Source organism: Pan paniscus, chromosome 2 (genome assembly GCF_029289425.2).
Source record: "Pan paniscus chromosome 2, NHGRI_mPanPan1-v2.0_pri, whole genome shotgun sequence".
In the NCBI taxonomy this organism is placed as follows: domain Eukaryota; kingdom Metazoa; phylum Chordata; class Mammalia; order Primates; family Hominidae; genus Pan; species Pan paniscus.
In genome coordinates, this window is record NC_085926.1 from 156,253,559 (window position 1) to 156,279,465 (window position 25,907).

The following is a 25,907-nucleotide window of genomic DNA, read 5'->3' on the forward strand; positions in this document are numbered from 1 at the left end:
CTTTTTAATAATAGCTGTTCTGAGTGGTGTAAGATGGTATCTCAGTGTAGTTTTAAATTTGCATTTCTCTGATGATTAGCAATGTTGAGCATTTTTTTCATGTGTTTCTTGGCCACTTGTATTTCTTCTTTTGAGAAATTTCTGTTCATGTTCTTTGCCCAGTTTTTAATGGGACTGTTTGTGATTCTCTTCTCTAAACCTAAGGCTTACAAATGGAGTTAAGTAGTCCAGCCCCCTTTTCTCCCACTAAATAATTATTACTAGTTTTAGCAATTTTAAGCCCTATGTGATACAAATTTCTAACAGCACTACAGTTTTCTTTTATCCAGTCAAAATTATGGTACAGTATCTGTACTGACTTTTTTATTATTAATAATAGTCAGTTTTAACTTTAATATGGCCTTTAAAGACTTACACTAAACGTTTACATTATTCTTACTGCTCTATTTTTTCTTTTTTTTTTTTTTTTTTTGAGACAGGGTCTCCCTTTGTCACCCAGGCTGGAGTGCAGTGGCACAATCTTGGCTCATTGCAATGTCTGCCTCGCGGGTTCAGGCGATTCTCCTGCCTCAACCTCTTGAGTAACTGGGATTACAGGCATGTGCCACCAGGCCCAGCTAATTTTTGTATTTTTAGTAAAGACAGGGTTTCACCATATTTGTCAGCCTGGTTTGGAACTCCCGACCTCAGGTGATCTGCCTGCCTTGGCCTCCCAAAGTGCTAGGATTACAGGCTTGAGCCACGTGCCCAGGCTGTCATTGATCTATTAATTCTATTAATGTCAACACTACCATTTATGTTTTAAGGGAGTCATATTTATATTCTCTGTAATTCTATTTTTGTGATATTCTTTAATTATGTACTGTTGATGTTGGGTGTTGGTTTTTGTTTGTCTGTTTTTTTACTTTAACAACAGAAATATATATATATATATATATATATATATATATATATTTTTTTTTTTTTTTTTTTTTTTGAGAAAAGGTCTGGCTCTATCACCCAGGCTGGAGTACAGTCATGCGATCTCAGCTCACTGCAATCTTCACCTCCCAGGCTCAAGCTGTCTTCCCACCTCAGTCTCTCAAGTAGTTGGGACCACAGGTGCATGACACCATGTCTAATTTTTGTATTTTTTCTAGAGATGGAGTTTTGCCATGTTGCCCAGGCTGGTCTCGAACTTGTGAGCTCAAGTGATCTGCCCACCTTGGCCTCCCAAAGTGCTAGGATTATGGGCATGAGCCACCATGCCCAGCCTAGAACTGTATTTTCTCATTGTCCTGGAGACTAGAGGTTCAAGATCAGTGTTAGTAGGGTTGGTTCCTTCTAAGGCCTCTCTTCTTGGCCTGTCTTCTTTCTGTGTCTTCCCATGGTCTTCTATCTGTAGAAATAGTGTTTTTTAATGGAATACATTTTTTTTCTCATTAAGTTTCTATCATATAAAGTACTTGTGACATTATGCTCTTAAACATGTCCCCATTTAAAATTTTTTTTGAGAAATTGCTATATTCTTTGCATCTGTATTTGGTAATACTGTTTATTCATTAAGGTATAATTTCTGGTTCTGAATAACATTAATACCATTTACGAATTTTAGATGAAATTTATACGGATCCTGGAGTCTAATACATGCTAAAGTAACTAAAGCATTAGAAATTTTAGCACACAGGCCCCAAAGGTATTTTCATTCTAAGCCAGCTAGTGTGATGATAGGTAACTAAAAATGGGTTGGTATAAAAATTTTTTTTAATTCTATATTCTGTTCTTTCTTCCTCCTTAATCCTTTCTTTAAAAAAAAAACTATAGATAGCAGTCACAATGAAGGCAACATAAATCAGACTGCCTTCTCTTCATTTTCATTTTCATCTCCAACTGAGCTACTTTTTCTGAGCCAGGCAACTACTGATGGAGATAGACAGGTGGGACGCAGAGGGTTTCAGCCAAGAGGCCTGTGGTGATGCTTTCCCTCTTCTGAGACAAACTCAAGCCTAGAAACAATGGAAGGGAGCCCTTACGAAAGATTTGAGGAGCAGGTCACTTAGAGGAAAAAGACGACAGCCCAAGAATCCTATATCCATTCAACTTATTCACCAGTCACACTAAGAAAAGGCTATTTGCAGATGGGCAAAAAGTGAGTGAACATTTGCATCTGTACAACCTATTGAAGAAAAAGGCTTGAGCAATAAATATAAGCAAAGTAAAACTATAAAATACAGATTACTTTTAAAAGTTTGATCAATGTAACAGTATATCCCCATAGTTGGAGTTCGTCCCTGTATTTCATAAATAAAATTTAGCAAGTTATATCTGCATAGGCAAATATTTTTAGAATCAAATTTCATTTACTGGGTCAAGTATATTATTTTGGACAATTTTTTTTTAAACGGAATCAAAACTCTGTATGCATTTATATCTGTGTGAATTAATTGATTTTATTTCCTGAGTATCCTAGTGATTTAGTTAGAATGATCCTGAGATTTGGAGTCAGAGCCTTAGTTTTAGTTCATCATTTACAAGTAGAGGCAAGTTACTAAACTGCTGTTATTTCCTGGTTTTCTTTGTCTTTGAAATATGAATCCTGTATTATAAATTGTTGGAGTTGTTAGTGAAAAATAAATATATCTTAACAGGTATATTTATATAAATATTATAATTATGATATATAACTATTATATAATATACAATTATATAAATATTGTATATATATAAATATATATAATAGATAATTATAATATATAAATATTATAATTAGCCATCAAGACTTTCCTAGCTGGGCATAGTGGCTCACATCTGTAGTCCTAGCTCTTTGGGAGGCCTAGGTGGGAGGATTGCTTGAGGCCAGGAGTTTGAGACCAACCTGGGCAACATGGTGAGACACCAACTCTATGAAACAACAGAAAAAAGGAGCTGGGTGTTGTGGTGCACACCTGTAGTCCTAGCTACTCAGGGAGCTGAGGCAGGAAGATTACTTGAGCCCAGGAGTTCAACACTGCAGTGAGCCATGATCACACTGCTGCACGTTAGCCTAGGCAACAGAGTGAGACCCTATCTCTTACAAAAAAGAAAAAAGAATCTTTCCTTAGGAATGGTAGTGACTATATCTTCAAGATAATGGTTATAGATGTGGAGAGGAAGAGATCTTCTATAGAGGGAGACTTCATGGAGTAGAAAACTGACAATATTGCTATTAATATTTTATTGAATGTTGGGTATACATTATTATGTATATATTTTCTATGTCTTAAATATTTCTTAATTGTTAAAAAAATATTTCCTTATGAAATACAAAAAAAATTACTCATGAAATATCTTAACCAGTAAAATGTCTAGGATTTTTCTATCAAAGGATACTACTTACAAGGATGCTCTGACATGTATGCTTCCTAATTCTTCGCTTGCTTAGGATCTGCTTGAATCTGGCCCGTAAAAGTACTGTATTTATCCACATTCTGTACTGGTTTTCATGGTGACTTAAATGCTTGTGAAAAAGTAACAAATTTCATAACCCTGGGCTTGCATTTCTGCATGACCACAATCAGTTGGTGCTGGGTGTCAGCTGCTTCCTTTAGTTGGGGCATGTGCTTCACAGTTCTCCACACTTCCCTGTGCTTTCTGATACTAATGTCAAATGTCATTTGCCATTTATCATCATAAATGTTTGCATTAATGGCTTGATACCTGTAGACAGTTTATGACTTTTATATTCAGTAGATATCACAGTTTTCTATTGATATTTTGCTTTGATATTTTAATTTGATGTCACATATTTCCAATACTTTATAACTTTATAAAGCGTGCTTACATACATTTTCCCTTAAACATATGACATAAAGTAGTCTTTATTGGTTGTCATCTCCTCCTTCTCTAATAACCAATCAGTCCTTTTGTTTTACCAATTAAATATTTCTCAAATCTGTGTTGTCCTGTTTGACCTTTCTGCTATTGTTTCAGCTCAGGCCCTCCTCTCACCTGGAATTCATTAATTGCCACCTAACTGAGCTCCTTGCCTCTAGACACATTCCTTTCAATTCATCCTCAAAAATATTGCTAGAGTGATGTATCAAAGTGCAGATCTGATCACATCTCCCCTTTGTTTAAAATTTTTCTAAGTCTCTTCATCTTCCATGGCAGGGATTGGCACACTTTAAGGTCCAGATAAATATTTTAGGCTTTGCTGATCCTAAGATTCCTGCTACAAATAATGAACTCTTATTGTTGAGTTGATCACAAAAGCCAGTAGGCACTATGTAAACAAATGGCATGGCCTATATCCCAGTAAAACTTATTTATGAAACCAGGCCACTGGTCCAGGTCTATAGTCTCTTAATCCCTGTTCTGTGATATAATACGTTCTCCCGGTCTCACTTGTCTCATCTACCACTCTTCCATCTTGTTTCCTATAGGTTTTTCAGAAGGACCATTCAAATTCTTAAACTTTTCTGAGCACAACATCTTTCTGTATCCAGTTATTTAATTCTTTTATTCAAGCTGGGTTTCTTTTTACAAATAGCAAAATATTCTAATATATCACATAAATTATTAGTTTTGAAGTGATTATTTTCATATATAAAACAGGTTATTTTGTTTATTGCTGACAACTTTATAAATATATTAATTGAAGTCTCAAGTATGGACAACAGTTTTTTTAACAGGTCTTTAGTAAAATGTCATAGTCTTGACATAATTCATGATATAATTTGTTGTTGTTGTTTAATATGTTATCCAAAAATCTCAGAGTGTGGTCACTGGTAGGAAATTAGTTTAGTTTCTTTTTCTTTCTTTCTTTTTTTTTTTTTTTTGAGACAGAGTCTTGCTCTATTGCCAGGCTGGATACAGTGGCACGATCTTGGCTCACTGCAACCTCCCAGGTTCAAGCAATTCTCCTGCCTCAGCCTCCCAAGTAGCTGGGACTATAGGTGCATGCCACCATGCCCAGCTAATTTTTGTATTTTTAGTAGAGATGGGGTTTCACCATGTTGGCCAGGATGGTCTCGATCTCTTGACCTTGTGATCCACCCGCCTCGGCCTCCCAAAGTGCTGGGATTACGGGCGTCAGCCACTGCGTCCGGCTGGAAATTAGTTTAGTTTCATTGTTATCAACTATATTGAATCAAGGTTCACTGAAAAAGCAATTTTAGGACAGTTCATAGGAGCCGGAAGCATATAAGCCAAATTGTGTCCTATCTTCATCACAATTGTTCCTTTAAATTCCAGTTAGGAAAGCAGAAAAGTGGTTTTAGAGTCTGACTTGCCTGAAATATTGAACTTAAAGGCTGCTATTTAAATTCTCATAGATTGCTTGCCTGTTTCTATGTGCAAAGAAATAACACAACTTAAGAATATGTTGTTAAATGTGTGTGCCTTGCCTTGTTATTAAATTTCAGTTAATTATGTTATTGCTGATTGGTACAATGTTGGATAGTAAGCAAAACTTTTTCCAGGAAAAAAAAATGAAAGAAGCTTATCATTCTTGCATCATATATGCAAGTGCAAGATGTGATGGATTTTAATATAAATTATGTTAAAGCTCTTTAAATTTCCTAATATTTGCAAACAAATGCATTAATTTAAAACTCCATCAATTAAAACTGACCTGTAAATGTCTTGTATGGTTGATTTTTTTTTTTTTTTTCTTTTTTAGCCACCAGCTGAACAGGCCAAAGCCAGACTACAGCTGGTTCTTGAAGCTGCTGGTAAGTGTTGATAATTAACTTTTATTAAATGAAGAAGTGACGAGTAAACCCTAGGCTGGTAGCATGCTTAGAAATGAGTAAAAAAAAAAAAAACTATTTTTATATATCCTCACAAATTTATCAGATTTAGATTATATGTATGGCCATATATTATCTGAAATATTTATTGCCGCAGTATAATGCTAAGTGTATTGCTAACAGGTCATTCTTTACCTTTTCATTTATAAAATTGGCTTCAGTTTTAGTTTTTTATTTTGATGAAGCCCAATTGATTAATTTGTCTTTTATGTACTATGGTTTTGGTGATGTGTTTAAGAATTCTTTGACTAATCCCAGATTATGATTTTTTTTCTCACATTTTCTTTCTTTTGAAAGAAAAATTAAAATGGAGGAGTTAGTCTTAAATGTAACATGTAAAACCATAAAACTTTATATTTTATGGCTTTTATTTATATAAAATATAACTTTATATTTTATGGTTTTACACTTTACATTTAAGACTAACTCCTCCATTTTAATTTTTTAAATAAGGTGTAATGTTTAGGTTGAGATTTTCATTGTTCTAAAGAAAATGAGATCAGTGTCATTTAGTAATTTCCCCAATTACATTGGACTAACTCACTGGACTGTATGTTCTGGATACCATGTACTCTTCAAGTGCTGTATGTTTTATTTCTCAAGGTACTATAATGCTGTGACTTAGATTTTAGATACCATGTTCACTTGCATATAGACATTAAATACTTTACTTTTTAAAAAATATATAAGATCTATATTTTCTGAGTGCTGATATTTTACTTTGAATCTTAATGTGCTCTTCAAAAATGTATATAACTTATTCAAACAATAAGTTTTAATGAGTAGTACAATAGTCCTCTCTTATACATGGTGGATGTCTTCCAAGCGTCCAGTTGGTGTCTCAAACCATGGGTAGTACAAAACCCTGTATCTATATCTATATTTATCTATCTATATATCTAATTTATATCTGTATCTAGATACACACACACATATACACACGCTATATTTTTTCCTATACATACATACCTATGATAAAGTTTAATTTATAGATTAGGTAAGAGATTAATAATGATAATAAAATGGAATAATTATAATAATATACTTTAATAAATATAAATGTGGTTTCTTTCTCTCACTCTCAAAATATCTTGTACTGTAATCACCTATTTTTGGACCACAGTTGACCGCAGGTAACTGAAACCACAGAAAATGAAACTGTAGCTGCAGATGATGGGGGACTACTGTATATATTTCTTAAAATTTTTTACTATAAAGAGCTCATAATTTCAAGCTGGAGAAATGAGAATTCTATTTTAACATCAAAAGTAATTTCAGACCACCAAATGATAATAGTTATATTTTTAGGATTCATTGATCAAGAAAATACATATGTGCATATTGATTCAAGGATCTCTTGCATTAGCTCTTTGTATTCTCATTTAAAGTGTCCACAGTCTAAAGATTGGGAACTCCAGTATGATCGATATACTAGCTTCCTGAATTACTAATAGAGGTAACTTACCATGTAGGTAAAAAGATTGGCAATGTTTTAGTTTTGATGAAGTGTCTCTATACTCCTCCTTATTACTCTAAAAATAATTCATAGTTTATGTTTTTATCTTATTTATCTTTATGTAGAAAACATTACTTACTAAAATTTTGTTGTTAATTTTTTAAATATTTTCACTCAAATAAAATATACTGTAGGATAAATCTAATTAATTTGATTCTATATCATTTACATAATATGCATGGCATTTTGCTTTGAAAAAATATTTGCAGCTCCTAATTGAGTATTCCAGCTCATAATTGAGTAAACCCTTGCTTTGAAGGAAAATATTTATGTTGCTTAGCACAGAAAACATTTGTTTCCACAAATGCAATTTTAAATAATTTTATTTCATAGTTTTATTCAGTTTTTAAAAAATATTTAGTATGATTTTGAAGCACATTAGAAAATAGATGTGATACTCCAGACCTCACAGTGTATAACTTGCTTATATCCATCTGAGTTGTCATCCCTAACATTTAACTTCAATGTTCTAAATTGTATCTAAGGATAAAGAGCTAGATTCTGTGAATTTGAGAAACATCCAAAATTATGACAATTTTCAAGTTAAAAAATTTATTTTGGCCTAGGCCCGATAAGCAAAAGACAGACCTTAGCTAAATACTCAAGTTTTTAAGTCACTCTTTTTTATTGAATATTTATGTTGTTCAACTTTTCCCTCTTACCAATAACACTGTAATGGACACCCTCTTATACATTGTGTTAGGCATATTCTATTTTATTTTGGGGGGATTTGTTACTATAGAAATGAGTTTATGAGGTCAGAGGGTATTAACATTTCAGGTTGGTCCAAAAGTAATTGTGGTTTTGGCAAAACCTCAGTTACTTTTGCACCAATTTAATAGAATGGCTTTTTGTACATTTTTGCTGTATTGTTTTATAAAGCTTTGTGCTACTTTTCATTGCCACTGGTTAAGTAATCGTTTTACTAGAATTGCTTTTTGATACCAGTTCCGTGAATATGTTGCTGTATAATATGATATAACATATTACACCTTTTTGAAAAATATCCAGTATTGTTTTTAATGAGAACTTGTGGCATAGTAGAGGGCAAGTAGATGGATAGGTAGGGGAAGAGTACATAGCCAACTTACTGTCAAGATTCTAGTTGTCTTTTTGGTGATGAATTTTAAGGTGTTCATTATATTATTAAAAATAAGCAAATAAATAAGAAGAACTTGAGACCTGTCTGGTAAGTTTTGCAGTCCAGCCTAGTCTCAAGGTTGAGATAAATGGATAGGGAAGTCTAGTAGTACCCATTGTCACATTGGAGTTCACTTAGGTTCCTAGGAAAAACACCTTGATTTGGGGGCCTTAAAAGTGGCCATGGGCAAAGACTTCAGGCCTTATGCTAGATTCTTGACGCAGGATTAATTTTAGCCTTACAAGCAGCATAACTTGATAGATAAGGTTAATATGTAGAAATCCTACGATTAGACTTAGTTGTTTACTCTAGCTCTGAGTCCCAGAAGAAAGTTTTATATTTAACTATTGCATCGTAATTGATATTAGTAAATGTTAATAATGTTATTGGTTTGGAATTAAAATCTGTTTCGAATATTTAGCCACAATTTTTAGTGGTATGATTCTGAAAGGCATATGAAGGACTAAAATAAGATTTAAAAAAATGTACCTATAGGGTGTTATGATTATTATATCAAACATAAATTTGAGTCTGAGATTTTATTGTATTTGGGTTAGGAACATACTTTATATGTGCTAAACTATTACATATTTGTACTTTGGTTCAAAACTTTGAACATTTTCTTTGACTCTTTTATAGGCGATAATTCACCTAGACTTAATTATTCTGATTTTGTGTAATTTTTTTGTATTTATCCCTTTATTGTCTCTCCCACTGCCATCTCCTTAGTCTAGATGCCAAACATTTCACTCATGGCTTATTCCATTACCTCCTAATTGGCTTCCTGCTTCAATTCTATTACTTCTGTAGTGAGACACTAATGAATAGTGGAAAGATCCTAAGCCTGCCATCACCACTTGTTCTGTAACTTTGAGCAGTTTAATGTTTATTGTTTAGCCAGAACAGAGGGTTTTTTTAATCAAATATGACAGATGTGTGTTTTTTTCTAGTTCATTGAGGTGAAATTTACATAACATAAAATTAATCATAATTGCTTAAAATGAACAATTCAGTGGCATTCAGTACATTCACAGTGTTGTACAACCATCAATTCTATCTAGTTCTAAACATTGCAGTCACTCCAGAGTGAAACCACTTACCTACTAGTGGTTTCTCCCCAGATTCCTTTCCCCCAAGCCCTTGACAACCACCATTCTCCCTCTGTCTCCATTTGTCTATTCTGGATATTTCATATAAATGGAATCCTATAATCTGTGACCTTGTGTGTCTGGCTTCCTTCATTTAGTATGTGTGTGTATGTTTGTGCATATATGTATACACACAAACATACACACACACACACACAACTTATTAATCCATTGATAAAATTTGGGTTGTTTCTACCTTTATTCTATTGTGAGTACATTTGAATATGTGTGTATATGTACTTGTTTGAGTACCTGTTTGGAGGTTTTTTAGGTGTATACCTAGGAGGGTGATAGTGGGGTCATTTGGTAATTCTATGTTTAATTTTCTGAGAAACCACAAAACATTTTCCATAGCAGCTGAACCATTTTACTTTCGCACCAATAGCAGTGTATAAAACAGTTCTCCATTGCCTCAACTATACCATATCACACATTTAAGTTACCTATTTGAAAGTATTTGTATTTGGGGGCTTCTCTTTACCATAATTTCTTTATCTGTAAGAGCGAAAGATAATAACTACCATGTAGGACTGTTATGAAAATAATAACACACGAAATACCTAGCCCAGAGCCTGAAAAGTGGTAGCCACCAGAAAATTTGTATTTCATCTTGATTTTTGTGGACACCACTGCTAGATGATTCTTTGGTGTTATCGGACCTTTGGGGTGTTGCTTTTCTGGCTGGAAAACTCTGTGTGGCTGCTGCAGCAGAGCAGGTGGCAGCATGGGCACCAGCTCTCTGAGAGGCTGCAGCTGGTCCAGGCACACTACAAGCAGCTTCCACAGCTGGCACCCGGGAACACGGTGGCTCCTGGAAGCTTGAAGATCCCAGGAACTGCAGGGTCCCAAGGAGGGAGCCACAGTCCTGGTTCTAGGAGCTTCCAGGTCTGAGCTCCCCCAGAGCACCTTCTCTTTGCCTGCAACATGGTGAGCAAGGAGCATGTCTCAGTCCTGTTTGTGTTATAGCTCTTTTAGCTTCCCTATTCATTGGATCCTGAGTTCTTGTCCTGCAACCAGGAAGAATAAGGTACACAGACAAGTGGAGGGTGAACAAGATGAAGAGGGGCTTATTGAGCAATAGAACAGCTCAGAGGGGACCGGCAGAGGGCAGCTCTTTCCACAGCCAGAGTATCCTAATGAGTGTTCAGCTCTTAACAGAGAGTAGCTCCTCTCTGCTAGGCAGGTGGTACCAACAAGTGTTCAGTTCTCAGCAGAGAGGGTAGCTCCTCTCTGCTATTGGTCATCCCATGGTCTGCAGCTCTCTACAGAGAGAAGGCCCTGGAGTGGATGTCTTCTCTCTGCAGGCAGGTTGTCCCATCATGTCTGCAGCTCTCAGCAGAGAGGAAGCCCTAGAGTTGGTGGCTCCTCTCTGTAGGCAGGTCCTCCCCTTGTCTCCGCAGCTCTCAGCAGAGAAGGTAGCCTCTCTCTGCAGCTGGTCCTCCCATCTTCTCTTCATCCTCTGTTCTGCTTTGGCTGAGCCTGGGGCTTTTATGGGCCTTAGAGGGGGAGGAAATACACACTGATTGGTCCATGGGCAGGCCCAGAAAAGGCACCACAAGTCCCCACTCCGGTCCATAGGACTGGCAGCCCAGCTGCCAGCCTTCAGGCCCTCTCTGGATTGAAGGTAGGGCCTCACCTGTCCCCCTCTGCCCAGGAGACCTTCTGCCTCCTGCCGCCATCCATGACACACAGGCTGCTTGCAGTAAGGGGCACCTGCAGGCCAGTGCCCAGCCACCCTCAACCCTCCACCTTCAGCTTCAGCCGTAACTTGTGCTTGTTAGTGCCCAAAGTCTGGAGGGGGCCAAGGCAGCAAAGGGCTGGTGTGTCCATGCTGCCCCATGCATGCAGTGTGCACATACCTGGCGGGGCTGTGACAGCACCTGGGCTTGGTCCCAGCCCTGCTCTGAGACTGGAGCAGGTGCCAGGAGTGGAGAGAGGCCAGGCAGCAGGAGCAGGCACCCTCAAGCCTGCAAGGGCAAGGCGGAGGTCTTCCTGAGCTAAGAGTGCAGAGAGACCTGGGTCCACAGCCCCAACTTGGGGGCTGCAGCCATGCTCAGGAGGGCAGGGCTGCAGCCATGCTCAGGAGGGCAGGGCTGCTGCCTGCTCCTGGCCTCTGTCAGCTCCATGGAGCATGCAGCCCCAGCTGTGCCCCCTCACAGCCTGGGGTGGGGGTTCCAGGTTCTCACTGGGCCCAGGCTGGCGACCAGGGCAGGAGAGATGTCTCCGCAAGCTCCCCCTGTGGCCCTGGCTCTCAGGGGTGGCCCGGAGCTCCTCCTCACCCATGTGGCAGCTTTTCTTGATTAAAGTGGCAGTTGGGGGTGCCTAGGGCACCTCCCGGAGTGTGCCTGGCCATTGGGAATGTCAGGCCTGGCGGTCACCCAAATGTGGGGCAGACAGACCCTGGGGACATGGCCCCAGGCAGCCCTTGGCAGAGCATCCTCCCAAGGTGCAGGAACCCAGTGTCCTCAGCAGGGTGGCTGTGTTGCTGGCCAGGTCCTCGGATTGGGCACCGCTGGTCCCCAAAGCATGGCCTCAGCTCCTGCACCCTCCTTCCCTGCAGTAGCAGTGGGCAAGAGCAGCGACATGGTGCCAGGTCCAGAGCCACAGAGGCTCTGGGCCTTGGGGCGGGTCTCAACCAGCCATAGGAGGGTGGAGGCAGCACAGCCGGCTGCCTTGGGGACACGGGACACAGGGGACCCACTACCGTTATTGCTGCTCCCGTAGCCACTTCTGCCACCACCACCCATGCCTCCCCCACTGTGGACAGCCCATTGCTGCCATCATTGGGTATCATATGTTAATGCCACTCCTTTGCTCAAAATTACTCAGTGGTTCTCAGTTGCTTACAAAATCAGTGTTATGTTTCTATGCTTAAGGTTCTAAAGTTCTATACGGTAGATCCACAGACTTTTCTAACTTTATCTTCTAGAATTCATTACTGTGCTTTTTTCATTGGTCTTCAAGTTTCCCGTATTCTTTTCTACCTGGGAAGCTTTGCACATTGTTTTTCTCTTCTATAAATGCCTTCTTTCTTCCTTTCCCCCCTCTCCAAACACTCCAAGGCTCTAAAACAAGATTTCCACATTTTTTCCCTGACCATTCCAGTACCTAATGTTTCTCTCCTCATTTGAATTCTTTTAGTCCTGTCTTTGCACACCATTTATATTGATGTTGATTCATACACTGCTGATGTTAATATTTAGTTGTTTCACGAATGTTATACTTATTTTTCCAATGAAATAAACTTCCAAAGGTCAGGAACTGTATATTTACCCAGACATGGTGGCTCACTCCTATAATCCCAGCACTGTAGGAGGCCAAGATGGGAGGATCATTTGAGCCCAGGAGTTGGAGACCAGCCTAGGCAACATGGTAAAACCCTGTCTCTACAAAAAAATACAAAAATTAGCCAGGCATGGTGGCACATGCTTCTGGTCCTAGCCTCTTGGGAGGCTGAGGTGGGACAGTTGCTTGTGCCCGAGTGAAGTCAAGGGTTCCGTGAGCTGTGATTGCGCCACTGCACTCCAGTGTGGGTGACAGAGTAAGACCCTGTCTCAAAAAAAATAGAAATTACATTTAAAACTTCTACATCTTTCCCAGCAGTTTTAACAATACCTGTAGTAGTACTACATCAGAGAACATTTTAGCTGTTAATCTTTTGTAAGTAAGTCATTATAGAGAAACAGAGGATCTAGCTGTCTGAAAAACATTTAGATGCTGATGTGCTCATTTTAACTGCTGTTTGATGGATTTTATAATAAATATACTAAGATGTTACCTAGCTTCAAAAGCAGAAGATATATGACATAACCTGACTTTTTACACTTAAACTTTAAGACAGTGCTTGACAGAAAAGACAGTAAAACATGATTATTTCACAGGGGATGGAGGGAAAACAGGAAGTTTAGGTAAGGACTCCTTTGTCTCCATCACTTTTGCTGTTGCCTTTGTTTGTCTTGATAGCCCCATTCCAAACATTATCTAGATTTTCTGCAAAAACGTATTATCATCTTATCCCAAATGTGTCCATGGGTCTAAAGAATTTAGAAGAGAGATTTTTTCCAAAAGATATTTTTTATCAGTATGAGAAGACAATACCTGTAACACAATTTTCTTTGAAGCCTTCTCAATATTTTACTTTTAATAGAATTGACACATGCACCTTTAAAATTACATTTCTAATGTTATAAGAAAAGGTAGAAATTTCTTTTTGTACATATGTGGTAAAACAACTTATAAAATCTCTGCATAACAGTATTTCATTTTCTGCATAGTATCTACAACCTTTGGATTGTACCTTATAGTTTTCAAAGCACTTTAATAAATCTTTATCTTTTGACTCATATCACTGCATGGAGAGTTAATTAGGTCCAGTTTACAAATATTCTGAAAGCTTAAATGACTTGTAAAAAGTTACAGAGCTAATAAGTGATAGAATCAGGACTTAACTCCAGTGATTTCTGACTCTCCAGCTACTTTTTTTTTCTTTTTCTTTTTTGACATAGTCTTGCTCTGTCACCCAGGCTGGAGTACAGTGGCACAAACTCGGCTCACCACGTCCTCTGTCTTCTAGGTTCAAGAGATTCTCCTGCCTTAGCCTCCCAAGTAGCTGGGATCACAGGTGTGCACCACCACACCCAGCTAATTTTTTGTATTTTTGGTGGAGACGGGGTTTTACCATGTTGGCCAGGCTGGTCTTGAACACCTGACCTCAAGTGATCTGCCCGCCTCGGCCTCCCAAAGTGGTGGGATTACAGGCGTGAGCCACCATGCCCAGCCCTCGAGCTACTTCTAATTCATAAGTTAAATACCTGAGTTATGTTAGGCAGAAAGAAAGGCAATAGATAATATTACAAAATGCATAACCTTATTCTATAAGACTTCCTTCTACAATTATCTTAAAATAATTTCTATCCTCAAGTAAGCCTTTGATTCTGAAGTAAGTTTTCTTATTGATACCACAAAGGGATTAAAGCATCATTTAGGAACAATAAGTTATTTTCCTTGACTATGTAGAGTGTTTATAGTAGCTAAATTTATAACTTTGAAAAATCTGAAGTAATGTTTTATGATTTTTTTTCTAACACCTAGCTATGGAAGTGAATTTTAGGGACCCTTCCTAGGAGAGAAACTGGTTAAGTATTATCAAAACACAGATCAGTTATACATACTGCATCCAAGTAATAAGCTTTGCTGAGTAGTATGCCATAAGTGCCTCACCCCATCCCAATTTTTCTGCAGCCTGTTAAACTGAGATTTTATTCTCTTAGTTGCCTATTAAGTACCTGGAAGCCAAGTCCTGACCCTTTCTCTTCATAGCCATGTGATCCTTAGGACTCCCAACACTTCTCTAAAGTCCGTTGTAGTGTTAAATATATGTAATTCAAAGAATTACAAATCAGATTGCTTTGATAATGTTGTACTATTTCCAGGGAGCGTAGAAAGCTGCTCTGCTTTACCCTGATCTAAAGCTGAAAGAGGTTTTGTCTGTAGGTTTCTGACCACTCACTATCTATGGCTCCGAGAAATAGTCCTGATTTATTGTGAGAGAGCCTTTCATGTTAGGGCAAACCCCCCAAAAAGAGCAGGAGATCTAAACGTTTATTTTTATTTCATATAAATAGTTTACAGACTTCTTTTTTCCCCTATATAGGCTTATGCTTGATTGTGTTTTGGTAGTCCAGATTTATATTGTTTCACTAACAAACTGTGAGCTTGAGCAGATCACTTTTTATTTACTGTCCTGTAGTTTCCTCATCTGTAAAACAGAGATACTAATAGTACATAACTAATGGGTTGTTGTTATGGATTTCAATGAGTTAATATTTGTAAAACACTTAGAGCAGTACCTGATACATAGTAAGTATTCAGTTAATGTTAGCAGTAAGTATGAAAGACAATATTGTATGGTGGTGAAGTCCTCAAGTCAGGTGGCTTGGGTGCCATTCCTAGCTCTCATCTTTACTGATGAAACCATAGGAAAATTGTTAAGACCTGCTGAGCTTCAGTTTTTTATTTACAGAATGGGAATAATAATAATAATAATAATAATAATAATATGTACCTTGTAGAGATTTATAAATAAATTAATTTAATAAAGTCTATAGAGAGATTGGGAATGGGAATTATAATAATGTGTACCTTATAGAGATTTATAAATAATTTAATAAAGTCTTTAGCAGCTAGCATATAACTGAGCAGTCTATAAATGTTAGCTAGTAGGAGTAGTTTTTTATGTCATTACCAAAGTGGCTTTATAAGGTAATTAAAGAAGTTGAGCCACATGTCCTCCTCGTACCAGTATGCTTATGCAGTTAAAAGACATTATCAGGAATTAAGAATAGTGCTTTTATTTATTTCATTTTTTTAAAATTATACTTTAAGTTCTGGGATACATGTGCCGAACGCAGATTTGTTACATAGGTATACACGTGCCATGGTGGTTTGCTGTACCCATCAACCTGTCATCTACATTAGGTATTTCTCCTAATGCTATCCCTCCCCTAGTACCCACCCACCGACAGGCCCTGGTGTGTCATGTTCCCCTCCCTATGTCCATGAGTTCTCATTGTTCAACTCCCACTTATGAGTGAGAACATGCGGTGTTTGGTTTTCTGTTCCTGTGTTAGTTTGCTGAGAATGATGGTTTCCAGCTTCATCCATGTCCCTGCAAAGGACATGAACTCCTCCTTTTTTATGGCTACATAGTATTCCATGTTGTATATGTGCCACATTTTCTTTATCCAGTCTATCATTGATGGACATTTGGGTTGGTTCCAAGTTTTTGCTATTGTGAACAGTGCTGCAGTAAACATACATGTGCATGTGTCTTTATAGGAGAATGATTTTTAATCCTTTGTGTATATACCCAGTAATGGGATTTCTGGGTCAAATGGGATTTCTGGTTCTAGCTCCTTGAGGAATCGCCACACTATCATCCACAGTGGTTGGATTAATTTACACTCCCACCAACGTTGTAAAAGCATTTCTATTTCTCCACATCCTCTCCAGCATCTGTAGTTTCCTTACTTTTTAATGATGGCCATTCTAACTGGCATGAGATGATATCTCATTGTGGTTTTGATTTGCATTTCTCTAATGACCATAGTGATGATGAGCTTTTTTTTGTATGTTTGTTGGCCACATAAATGTCTTCTTTTGAGAAGTGTCTGTTCATATCCTTTGCCTACTTTTTAATGGGGTTGTTTTTTTCTTGTAAATTTGTTTAAGTTCCTTATAGATTCTGGATATTAGCCCTTTGCCAGATGGGTAGATTGCAAAAATTTTCTCCCATTCTGTAGGTTGTCTGTTCACTCTGATGATAGTTTCTTTTGCTATGCAGAAGCTCTTGAGTTTAATTAGATCTCATTTGTCTATTTTGGCCTTTGTTGCCATTGCTTTTGGTGTTTTAGTCATGAATTCTTTGCCCATGCCTATGTCCTGAATGGTATTGCCTAGGTTTTCTTCTAGGGTTTTTATGGTTGTAGGTCTTACGTTTAAGTCTTTAATCCATCTTGAGTTACTTTTTGCATAAGATGTAAGGAAGGGGTCCAGTTTCAGTTTTCTGCATATGGCTAGCCAGTTTTCCCAACACCATTTATTAAATAGGGAGTCCTTTCCCCATTGCTTGTTTTTGTCAGGTTTGTCAAATATCAGATGGTTGTAGATGTGTGGCATTATTTCTGAGGCCTCTGTTCTGTTCCATTGGTTTATATATCTGTTTTGGTACCAGTGCCATGCTGTTTTGGTTACCGTAGCCTTGTAGTATAGTTTGAAGTCAGGTAGCATGATACCTCCAGCTTTGTTCTTTTTGCTTAGGATTGTCTTGGCTATATGGGCTCTTTTTTTTTGTTTCCATATGAACTTTAAAGTAGTTTTTTCCAATTCTGTGAAGAAAGTCAATAGTAGCTTGATGGGGATAGCATTGAATCTATAAATTACTTTGGGCAGTATGGCCATGTTCATGATATTGATCCTTCCTATCCATGAGCATGGAATTTTTTTTCCATTGGTTTGTGTCCTCTCTTATTTCCTCGAGCAGTGGGTTGTAGTTCTTGAAGAGGTCCTTCATATCCCTTGTAAGTTGGATTCCTAGGTATTTTATTCTCTTTGTAGCATTTGTGAATGGGAGTTCACTCATGATTTGACTCTCTGTCTGTTACTCATGTATAGGAATGCTTGTTATTTTTGCATATTGATTTTATATCCTGAGACTTTGCTGAAGTTGTTTATCAGCTTAAGGAGATTTTGGGCTGAGATGATGGGGTTTTCTATATATACAATCATGTCATCTGCAAACAGCAACAATTTGACTTCCTCTCTTCCTATTTGAATACCCTTTATTTCTTTCTCTTGCCCTGACCAGACCTTCCAATACTTTGTTGAATAGGAGTGGTGAGAGAGGGCATCCTTGTCTCGTGCCGGTTTTCAAAGGGCATGCTTCCAGCTTTTGCCCATTCAGTATGATATTGGCTGTGGGTTTGTCATAAATAGCTCTTATTATTTTGAGATACATTCCATCAACACCTAGTTTATTGAGAGTTTTTTGCATGAAGGGGTGTTGAATTGTATCCAAGACCTTTTCTGCATCTATTCAAATAATCATGTGGTTTTTGTTGCTGGTTCTGTTTATGTGATGGATTACATTTATTGATTTGAGTATGTTGAACCAGCCTTGCATCCCAGGGATGAAGCTGACTTGATCATGGTGGATACGCTTTTTGATGTGTTGCTGGATTCAGTTTGCCATTATTTTATTGAGGATTTTTGCATCAATGTTCATCAGGGAATATCCATTATGGCCTAAAATTTTCTTTTTTGTTGTGTCTCTGCCAGGTTTTGGTATCAGGATGATGCTGGCCTCATAAAATGAGTTGGGGAGGAGTCCCTCTTTTTCAAGAATAGTGCTTTTAAAACAAAACAAATGAATAAAGCCTTAAATAGTTTAGTTGACTTGGACATTAGTCAAAGCTTTTTTTTTCAATCAAGTATGGTTTATGGAAACTTAAAAATTTGATGTCAAATTGAATAGCTTTGATACAAATCAAATTCCTAATGTTAATTTAACTTCCAATTTCCAACAATGAATGTGGTTTTTAGCTTTTTGTTAATCCAAAAAGATAAAATTGGTGTGTCCTAAAAAGAATCTCTAAGTAAATTGCTTTACTTAAAAAGTGTAAGTTGTTTGTTTTAACGTCAGTTACACATTTATATTTGAGTGGCTATTATTTACCCTAATGACGTTTAGTAGGAAAAAAAAGGTATCAGCTAGATTCTGACAATATCACAGCAACTTGCCTTGTTTGAGCAGATGTTAAGCAGACAGTAGTTGAATGTTAATTTTGAGAGGGTGATATGTTTAAGCCTAGCTGAAGTATGTTGCTTGTGGGCTTTCTAGACTCGAGTACAATGCTGGATCTCTGGGGAGAATTTTAAAGCTAAACCTCTTTCTTTTGGGTCCTCTATATGGACTCTCTCAAGTCAGTATAAAGCAGATCATCCCTAGGCTAAAGCCCTTCAGCTTTTGTTATTGGGCTCTGTAGACCTGTAATTAGGCCTCCTGGCAGGCCTTGCAGGCCAGTTAATGGTCATATGGAGTTTCTGTGAGGCAGACTGGCTTTGTATAAATCCTGGGTAGGAATACGTTTATGGGTCACTTCCTACCAGGACCATGCTTTGTCCTTATGCCCTGCGGGCTGACAGGGAGCAGGTTCCCTTGACCATGGACTGTTCAATGTGCAACTCAAAATCTACTCCACTAATCCCCAGTGTAAACAGAGGATTTAGAAGGGCTTCTGTCACTTACGGTTGCCAATTCACTTGGGTGTCTGTGAATTTGTTTTCCCTGACTTCATTATTGAAAGACTGACAAGTGTATAAGATTTGGATGCTTGCTTATATATTAGATATATGGGTCTTTTTCAGTGGTTTTAAAATCATTGTAACTAATTTATCTATTGTAAAATTATGTAATGAGTTGTTTAGAATTAATTACCCTTTAATATCTTTAAATTTAAGCCATTAAAATATCTGTACTGATAGTCAACCTTTTCTTATAGGAGAAATTATAGGTCTGTTTTTTTGGATAAGAGTAAAATAACATTATGTAAATAAATTTACCGAAAAGTGATTAATTTGGATATCAGATAAGTGAAAGAAATAATTAATGTAATGAAATGAAAAATATAGCCTTTATGCATTTTGTATTAAGTAAAAATTCTAGTTTAGTGTAACAGAGCTTTTGAAAGGAGTATCAGATCATTTTATAAAATGCTTAACAAAAATATGATTCATGAAGTATTTAAAATCATGAGTGCCATTTATTGAGCATCTACTATGTGGTAAATAATTTATATACATTTACACATATTTTAAATAATTGATCCATGTTTCCTAGCCAAGCAAAATATTTGGAGTTTAAGAAAATTATAATTGAGTTTTCATTTTCTCATTTTATTTAATCTTTTTTTATTATAATTTTCTCTTTGTTGCTAAGATTATATTAGGATTCAATTCTAAAATATGTGCACATTGCAAAGAAGGAACTGTCACCTGTCTTCCTATGAGCCATTTTTCCTTTTAGGGGAAAATGATGAATACTTTCCCAGGTCTGATCTAGTAAATCATTGCTCAGTATTTTGCATTTTGTGATGTAAAAATGGTTCATGACAGATGTGGCTGAAAAGACCACATACGTAGACTGTATGATTTTAGTCTGGTGGAACTAATAGGATCACTCATTACATTTTAGGCCCTGGGGTTTCTTTTTTCTTTCATAATAACATTTTTTTTAAAAACTGTTTAAATAGACTGGACCTTCACATGTGTGAGTACAGCATCTTCTCCTAAATTTAGAAAGAGTGGATGGCAACAAATAATCTTTTCTCCTTCAGAAAATTTTTGTAATGTTTATTCAGTATTAACTGTTATTTTTAAATTGTCTTGTCATCCCAAAAAAGCCAAGACTTTGTTCTATATTTGTAAAGGATTTCTTTGAATTTTGTTTAGCAAAACTAGAATATATATTTTTAGAGATTCCAAGACCTGTGAATTCAATTGAGTTATACATTAATAAAAAACAAGTTTTGCAAGTGTTCAAATAATTTCTGGCAACAAAAAGACATACAATAGAAAGTTTTGGTGTTCACTTACAACTAGGAGAATCATAGTGTAACTTGTCTTTTTTCCTTTTTTAAAATAATATACATGGTGAATGTGTTGAATGGAAGTAGTATTTGTGATATAATTTAGAATTTTTTAAAAGCTCCTGAACGGTGTGAAGACTTTTGTCCTATTTTGGTTTTACCAAAAGTTAATATTTATATTGAAAAATAACTAGATGATGTACATTATATCATTTGTATTGGTATTGTCTCTGGATAGTGGGATTTAGGGTTATGAAAAAATTGTTTTTGCTTATCTTTATTTTCTGATTTTTCTGTGGTTATGAAGAGAAACTGAAGAGGTCTAGCAAAGGTTTAATTTAAACATGATAAAATTCCCCAGTATTTAGTATAAAATTTAAAATTTTGACAAATGTATGCAGCTGTGTCACTTTGACCAAAGATTTTGGTAAAGAACCTTTACATTACTCCAGAAGGTTTCTTTGTTCTCATTTGAAGTCAATTCTCTCTCCCTATTCCTGGACCTTAGCAACCACTAATCTGCTTTATGTCACTAGAGTTTTGCTATTTTTAGAATGTGTTGTAAATGGAATCATATAGTATGTAGTGTTTTGTGTCTGTAGTCTTTCACTTGGTGTAATGCTTTTTGGATTTGTTCGTGTCGTTGTGAGCATTCTTTTTTTTTTTTACTGCTGAATAGTATTTCATTGTCTGGCTATACCAGTTTGTTTATTCATTCAGCAGTTGGTGGACACAAATAAATTGTTTCAGTTTATGGTTTTTATGAGTAAAGCTTATATGGATGTTTGTGTACAAGTCTGTTGGAATACATGTTTTCGTTTATTTTGAGTTATTGCTTAGGAATGGGATGCTAAGGAAGAAGAATGGACTTGGAATTACTAAGGTTATATAGTAAGTGGAGCTATAACTTTAAAAGTCACTGCCAAAATTTTTCCAAATTGGTTGTATCGGTTTGTATTTTCACAAGCATTGTATGAAAGTTTGCTTCATTTGTTCCATATCCTTGACATTACTTGGTGGTGTTGGCTTTTTTCTGTTTAATTTTTGCCATTTTATTGAGTGCGTTTTACTTCATTTAATTTAATGTGCCTTCCTGTGGTGACTAATGATGTTCAGCATCTTTTCATGCAGTCATTTACCATCTGTATACTTTCTGAAGTATCTGCTCATATCTTTTGCCTGTTTTTAAAAGAAATTATTTATATTGTTGAGTTATAGTTATTTATATATTCTAAATACAAATCAGTTATATACTTCATAAATGTTTTCTCCCAGTCCTTGTCTTGCTTATTTTCTTAACAATGTTTTTTTAAAATTAATGATTTGTATACAGCAAAATGCACCTTTTTTAGCGACAGTTCTTTAATTTTCGACAAATGCAAATGGTTAAGTAACAGCTCTGAGAATCTAATTGTAGAATAATCCTATCATTCCCCCAAATTCCCCCATACCCCTTTTTTGTGAACCCACTACTCCTGACTCCTAGAAACCACTGATCTTTTTTTTTGTCCTTACACTTGAATTTTTCTGAAATGTCATATAAATGGACTCATAATATGTAGACTTTGAGTCTAGCGTTTTTGACTTAGCATCATGCATTTGAGATTTATCCACGTTGTTGCATGTATCAGTAGCTTATTTACTTTTTATTGCTGAGTAGTATTCCATTGTGTGAATTAGTTAATTGAAGGATGCTGTTGTTTCTAATTTGAGGCAATTATGAAATAAACCATTATAACTTTCTCAAGTTAGATATTGTGTGAACATGGGGTTTTGTTCTACTTGGGTAAATACCTAAGACTAGGATTGCTGGCATAATAACTTTGTTTAACATTATGAGAAACTGCAAACTGTTTTCCAAAGTGGCTGAACCATATTTTGCTCCCAACAGCAGTCTATAAGAAATCCAGTTGTTCCACATGCTTGACAATACTTTGTATGGTTAGTTTTAGTTTTCCTTTGGTCATTTCAGTGGGTGTGTAGATGTCTCTCATTGTGGTTTCAGTCTGCATTTCCCTCATGGTGAATGATGTTAAGCACCATAATAGGTGATTATTTACCATAGTAGGTCTTCTTTGCCCATTAAAAAAAGTGTTCATTTTTCAGTTGCTGAGTTTTAAGAGTTTGTATATTCTGAGTAAAAGTTCATGATCAAATATGTTATTTGCAAGTATTTTTCACAGTTTGTGGCATGTTTTCATTCTCTTAATGGTGTCTTTTGAAGAGCAGCTCTTAATCATGATGAAGTCTAATTTATCAGGTTTTCTTGTATGTATTGTGTTTTTAGTGACATATTTAAGAAATCTTTGCCTAACCAGAGAACTCAATGGCTTGCTCCTGTGTTTTCTTCTAGAGTTTTTATAGTTTACTTTCTATGACCCATTTAAAATTAATGTTTATATATGGTGAAGTATGGATTCTGGTTCTTTGCTTTGCACATGGATATCTTATTATCCCAGTGCCATTTGTTGAAAAGATGTTTTTCATCCACCAAATTGCCTTTGTACCTTTGCAAAGTATCAGTTCACTACATATAAGTAGCTCTATTCTGAATTCTCTATTCTGTTCCATTGATCTATCTGTCTATCCTTTTACTCAATACCAGCCTTGATCACTGTAGTGCTATATTGAGTCTGGAAATTAGTTAGTGATTTCTCTAACTTTGTTTTTCTTTTTCAGAATGCTTTAGCTCTTCTAATTCTTTTCCATTTCGATATACATTTCAGAACCAGCTTATTGATTACTATTTTTAAAAATCCAGCAAATTAAATGAAAACTGACTCAGATTAAAATTTTTTTAATTTTAAGTTCAACTGGAATTTTGATTAGAGTTGTATCAACTTTGTAGATCAATCTGGGGAGAATTGGCATGTTAACATATTAAGTCTTTGAATCCACGGACATGGTATAGCTTTCCATTTATTCTGTTTTTTAATTTCTTTTATCAGAGATTTGTCGTTTCCAGCACATACATCTTGCATGTATTTGTTAAATTTATTCCTAAATATTTCATGTTCTGGGCATCATTGTAAATAGTAAGTTTTTGTTTAAGTTTTTATTTCCAATTCATTGTTGGTATATAGAAATACAGTCCTATTTTGAATAATTTACTTGTATTCTGCAATTTTGTCAAACTCACTTAGAGATTATTAGTTTTTAAAAGATTCATTAGGATTTTTCTTTTTTGGCTTTTTAAAATTTTTACTTTAAGTTCTGGGATGGAGTTTTTCTACATAAACAATGATGTCATATGCAAATAGAGAAAATTTTATTTTCAAAACTGGATACCTTTCATTTCTTATTTTTACCTTATTACTGTAGCTAGAATCTCCAGCTTTTGAGTAAAAGTGTAAGAGTGGATATCCTTCATTTATTTCTGATCCTAATGAGAAAACATTCAGTCTTTCACCATTAAGCAAGATGTAAACTGTAGGTTTTTCATAGATGACTTTTTTTACGTTGAGGACGTTTTCTTCTATTCTTATTTTGCTTCAAATTCTTGTAAAGAATGAATGTTTTATTTTGTCAAATGCCTTTTCAGTATCTATATAGATGATTATGTGTATTTTCTTCTTTATACTATTGATACGTTGCATTTCATTGGTTGATACTCAAATGTTAAAACAATCTTACATTCCTGGGAGAAACATCACTTGGGCATGATATACTTTTTTTTGTATATTTTTGGATTCAATTTTCTAAAACTTTTGTTTTGTATATATTATAGCTTATATTCATAGCAATTATAAATACTTCATTAGAATCATTTCTATACATAATTCCTTACAGGTAAGGTCTGTCAACCTTGTATTCCCCTGTAACTAACATGGTACCCTGGTATTAGAAGCTTTTGGTTTTTTGTCATTGGTTGAATAAATGAATGAATATCACCAGTAGACTATGTAAATGTGTATTTAAACACCACTGGAGTTAACATTCTAAAGTAGGAGTTAAAAGTAAGTGTGGCTTTTGCTCACAGAAAATGGAGAATGTGTTGTTCCATAATAATTTCTCTAGTTTTTCAATAAGCAGCACTTTGCTTTATTGTTGGTAATTGTTCTGAGAGTAATAATGGGCGATATGTCCCTAATACTTTATGTTTACCATTTTCATGTTCCTATAATTGAAAACACTGAACCAACTTTACTATATGCACATAGATAATTACTGTTTTATGTTTTTTGAATACAAGGGGGAAAGCTGATTATTACAATACTCTAACGGATTGGATATTTTTTTCTTCGGTTCCAAATGAGTGGGGACTTTATTGCCTGTACCCACAATTGCAGCTCATTTCATTTGCTCCTATTTATATGTAATGCAATTCACAAAGTATTCTAAGCCAGTGAAGTTGACTTTTCATATAGGACTATGGCATAATTTAGAATTTGAGCTAGATAAATTAATACAGGAACAGAGGTATAGAGTGAGACAAAAAGAAGACGAGAGGACAGGAGAGGAAGTCTAGGTTGCTCTTTTGTATGGTTCTTTCTCACCTCCCATTCATAAATTGGAAAGGAAAATTCATCCCCAGGCATTTAGATCTGTAATTTTAACCAAGTAAAATACACTTATTTTTCCTTTAGAGCAAACCCTGAGATAGAAAAGATTTATCAGACTGTGTGATGGGAAATTTATACATAGAAAAACTTCCAGAATAGCTTTCCAATATCTGTACAGTACATTTAATATATTCAATTCATCTAAATGACCTGTCATCAAATGCTATCTGATTTAAGAACCTTATACATGTCTAATGTTTTCAGAAAGTTTTTAAAATAAGTATGCCAATGATGTATTATATATGCTCATAAAAGGTCATTTTGAATTTTGAATTAAAATAAGGAATTTTGAATTTAATACTTTTTAAATTTTTTAAATACTTTGTATGTAGTCATTCCTATGGTCTTCCTCCTGGAAGGAATATGTTAAAACCTATAAATTCCTTACAGTTCTTCATGTGACAGTAGTAGATTCCATTTAAGTGTACTTTTTATTGGCTCTAAGTTATTTGATATGAGGTAATTAATTCCTTCTGTTTTAACTCTCTTAAGCAATACTTGAAATGGTCATTATTTCTCAGTTTTGCATAGTAATTTGGAAAGGTTACTAAGGCCTTGGAATTTTAAAAATTGTTTTAAAAAGAGGACTTTTAAATTATTGTCATTCTAACGACATTATGAAACTGTT

General features: G+C 35.8%; 1 protein-coding gene across 4 annotated transcripts in view; it reads left to right on the forward strand.

Moving 5' to 3' along the window:
• The window catches only part of RSRC1 (arginine and serine rich coiled-coil 1), a 483,059-nt gene that overhangs the window by 242,558 nt on the left and 214,594 nt on the right, over positions 1-25,907 (forward strand). For all 4 annotated transcript variants that reach the window (XM_063603003.1, XM_057301951.2, XM_057301952.2 and 1 more), the window contains exon 6: positions 5,639-5,690. In XM_063603003.1, the coding sequence (XP_063459073.1) occupies positions 5,639-5,690 (52 nt within the window). The remainder of the gene's footprint in view (positions 1-5,638; positions 5,691-25,907) is intronic.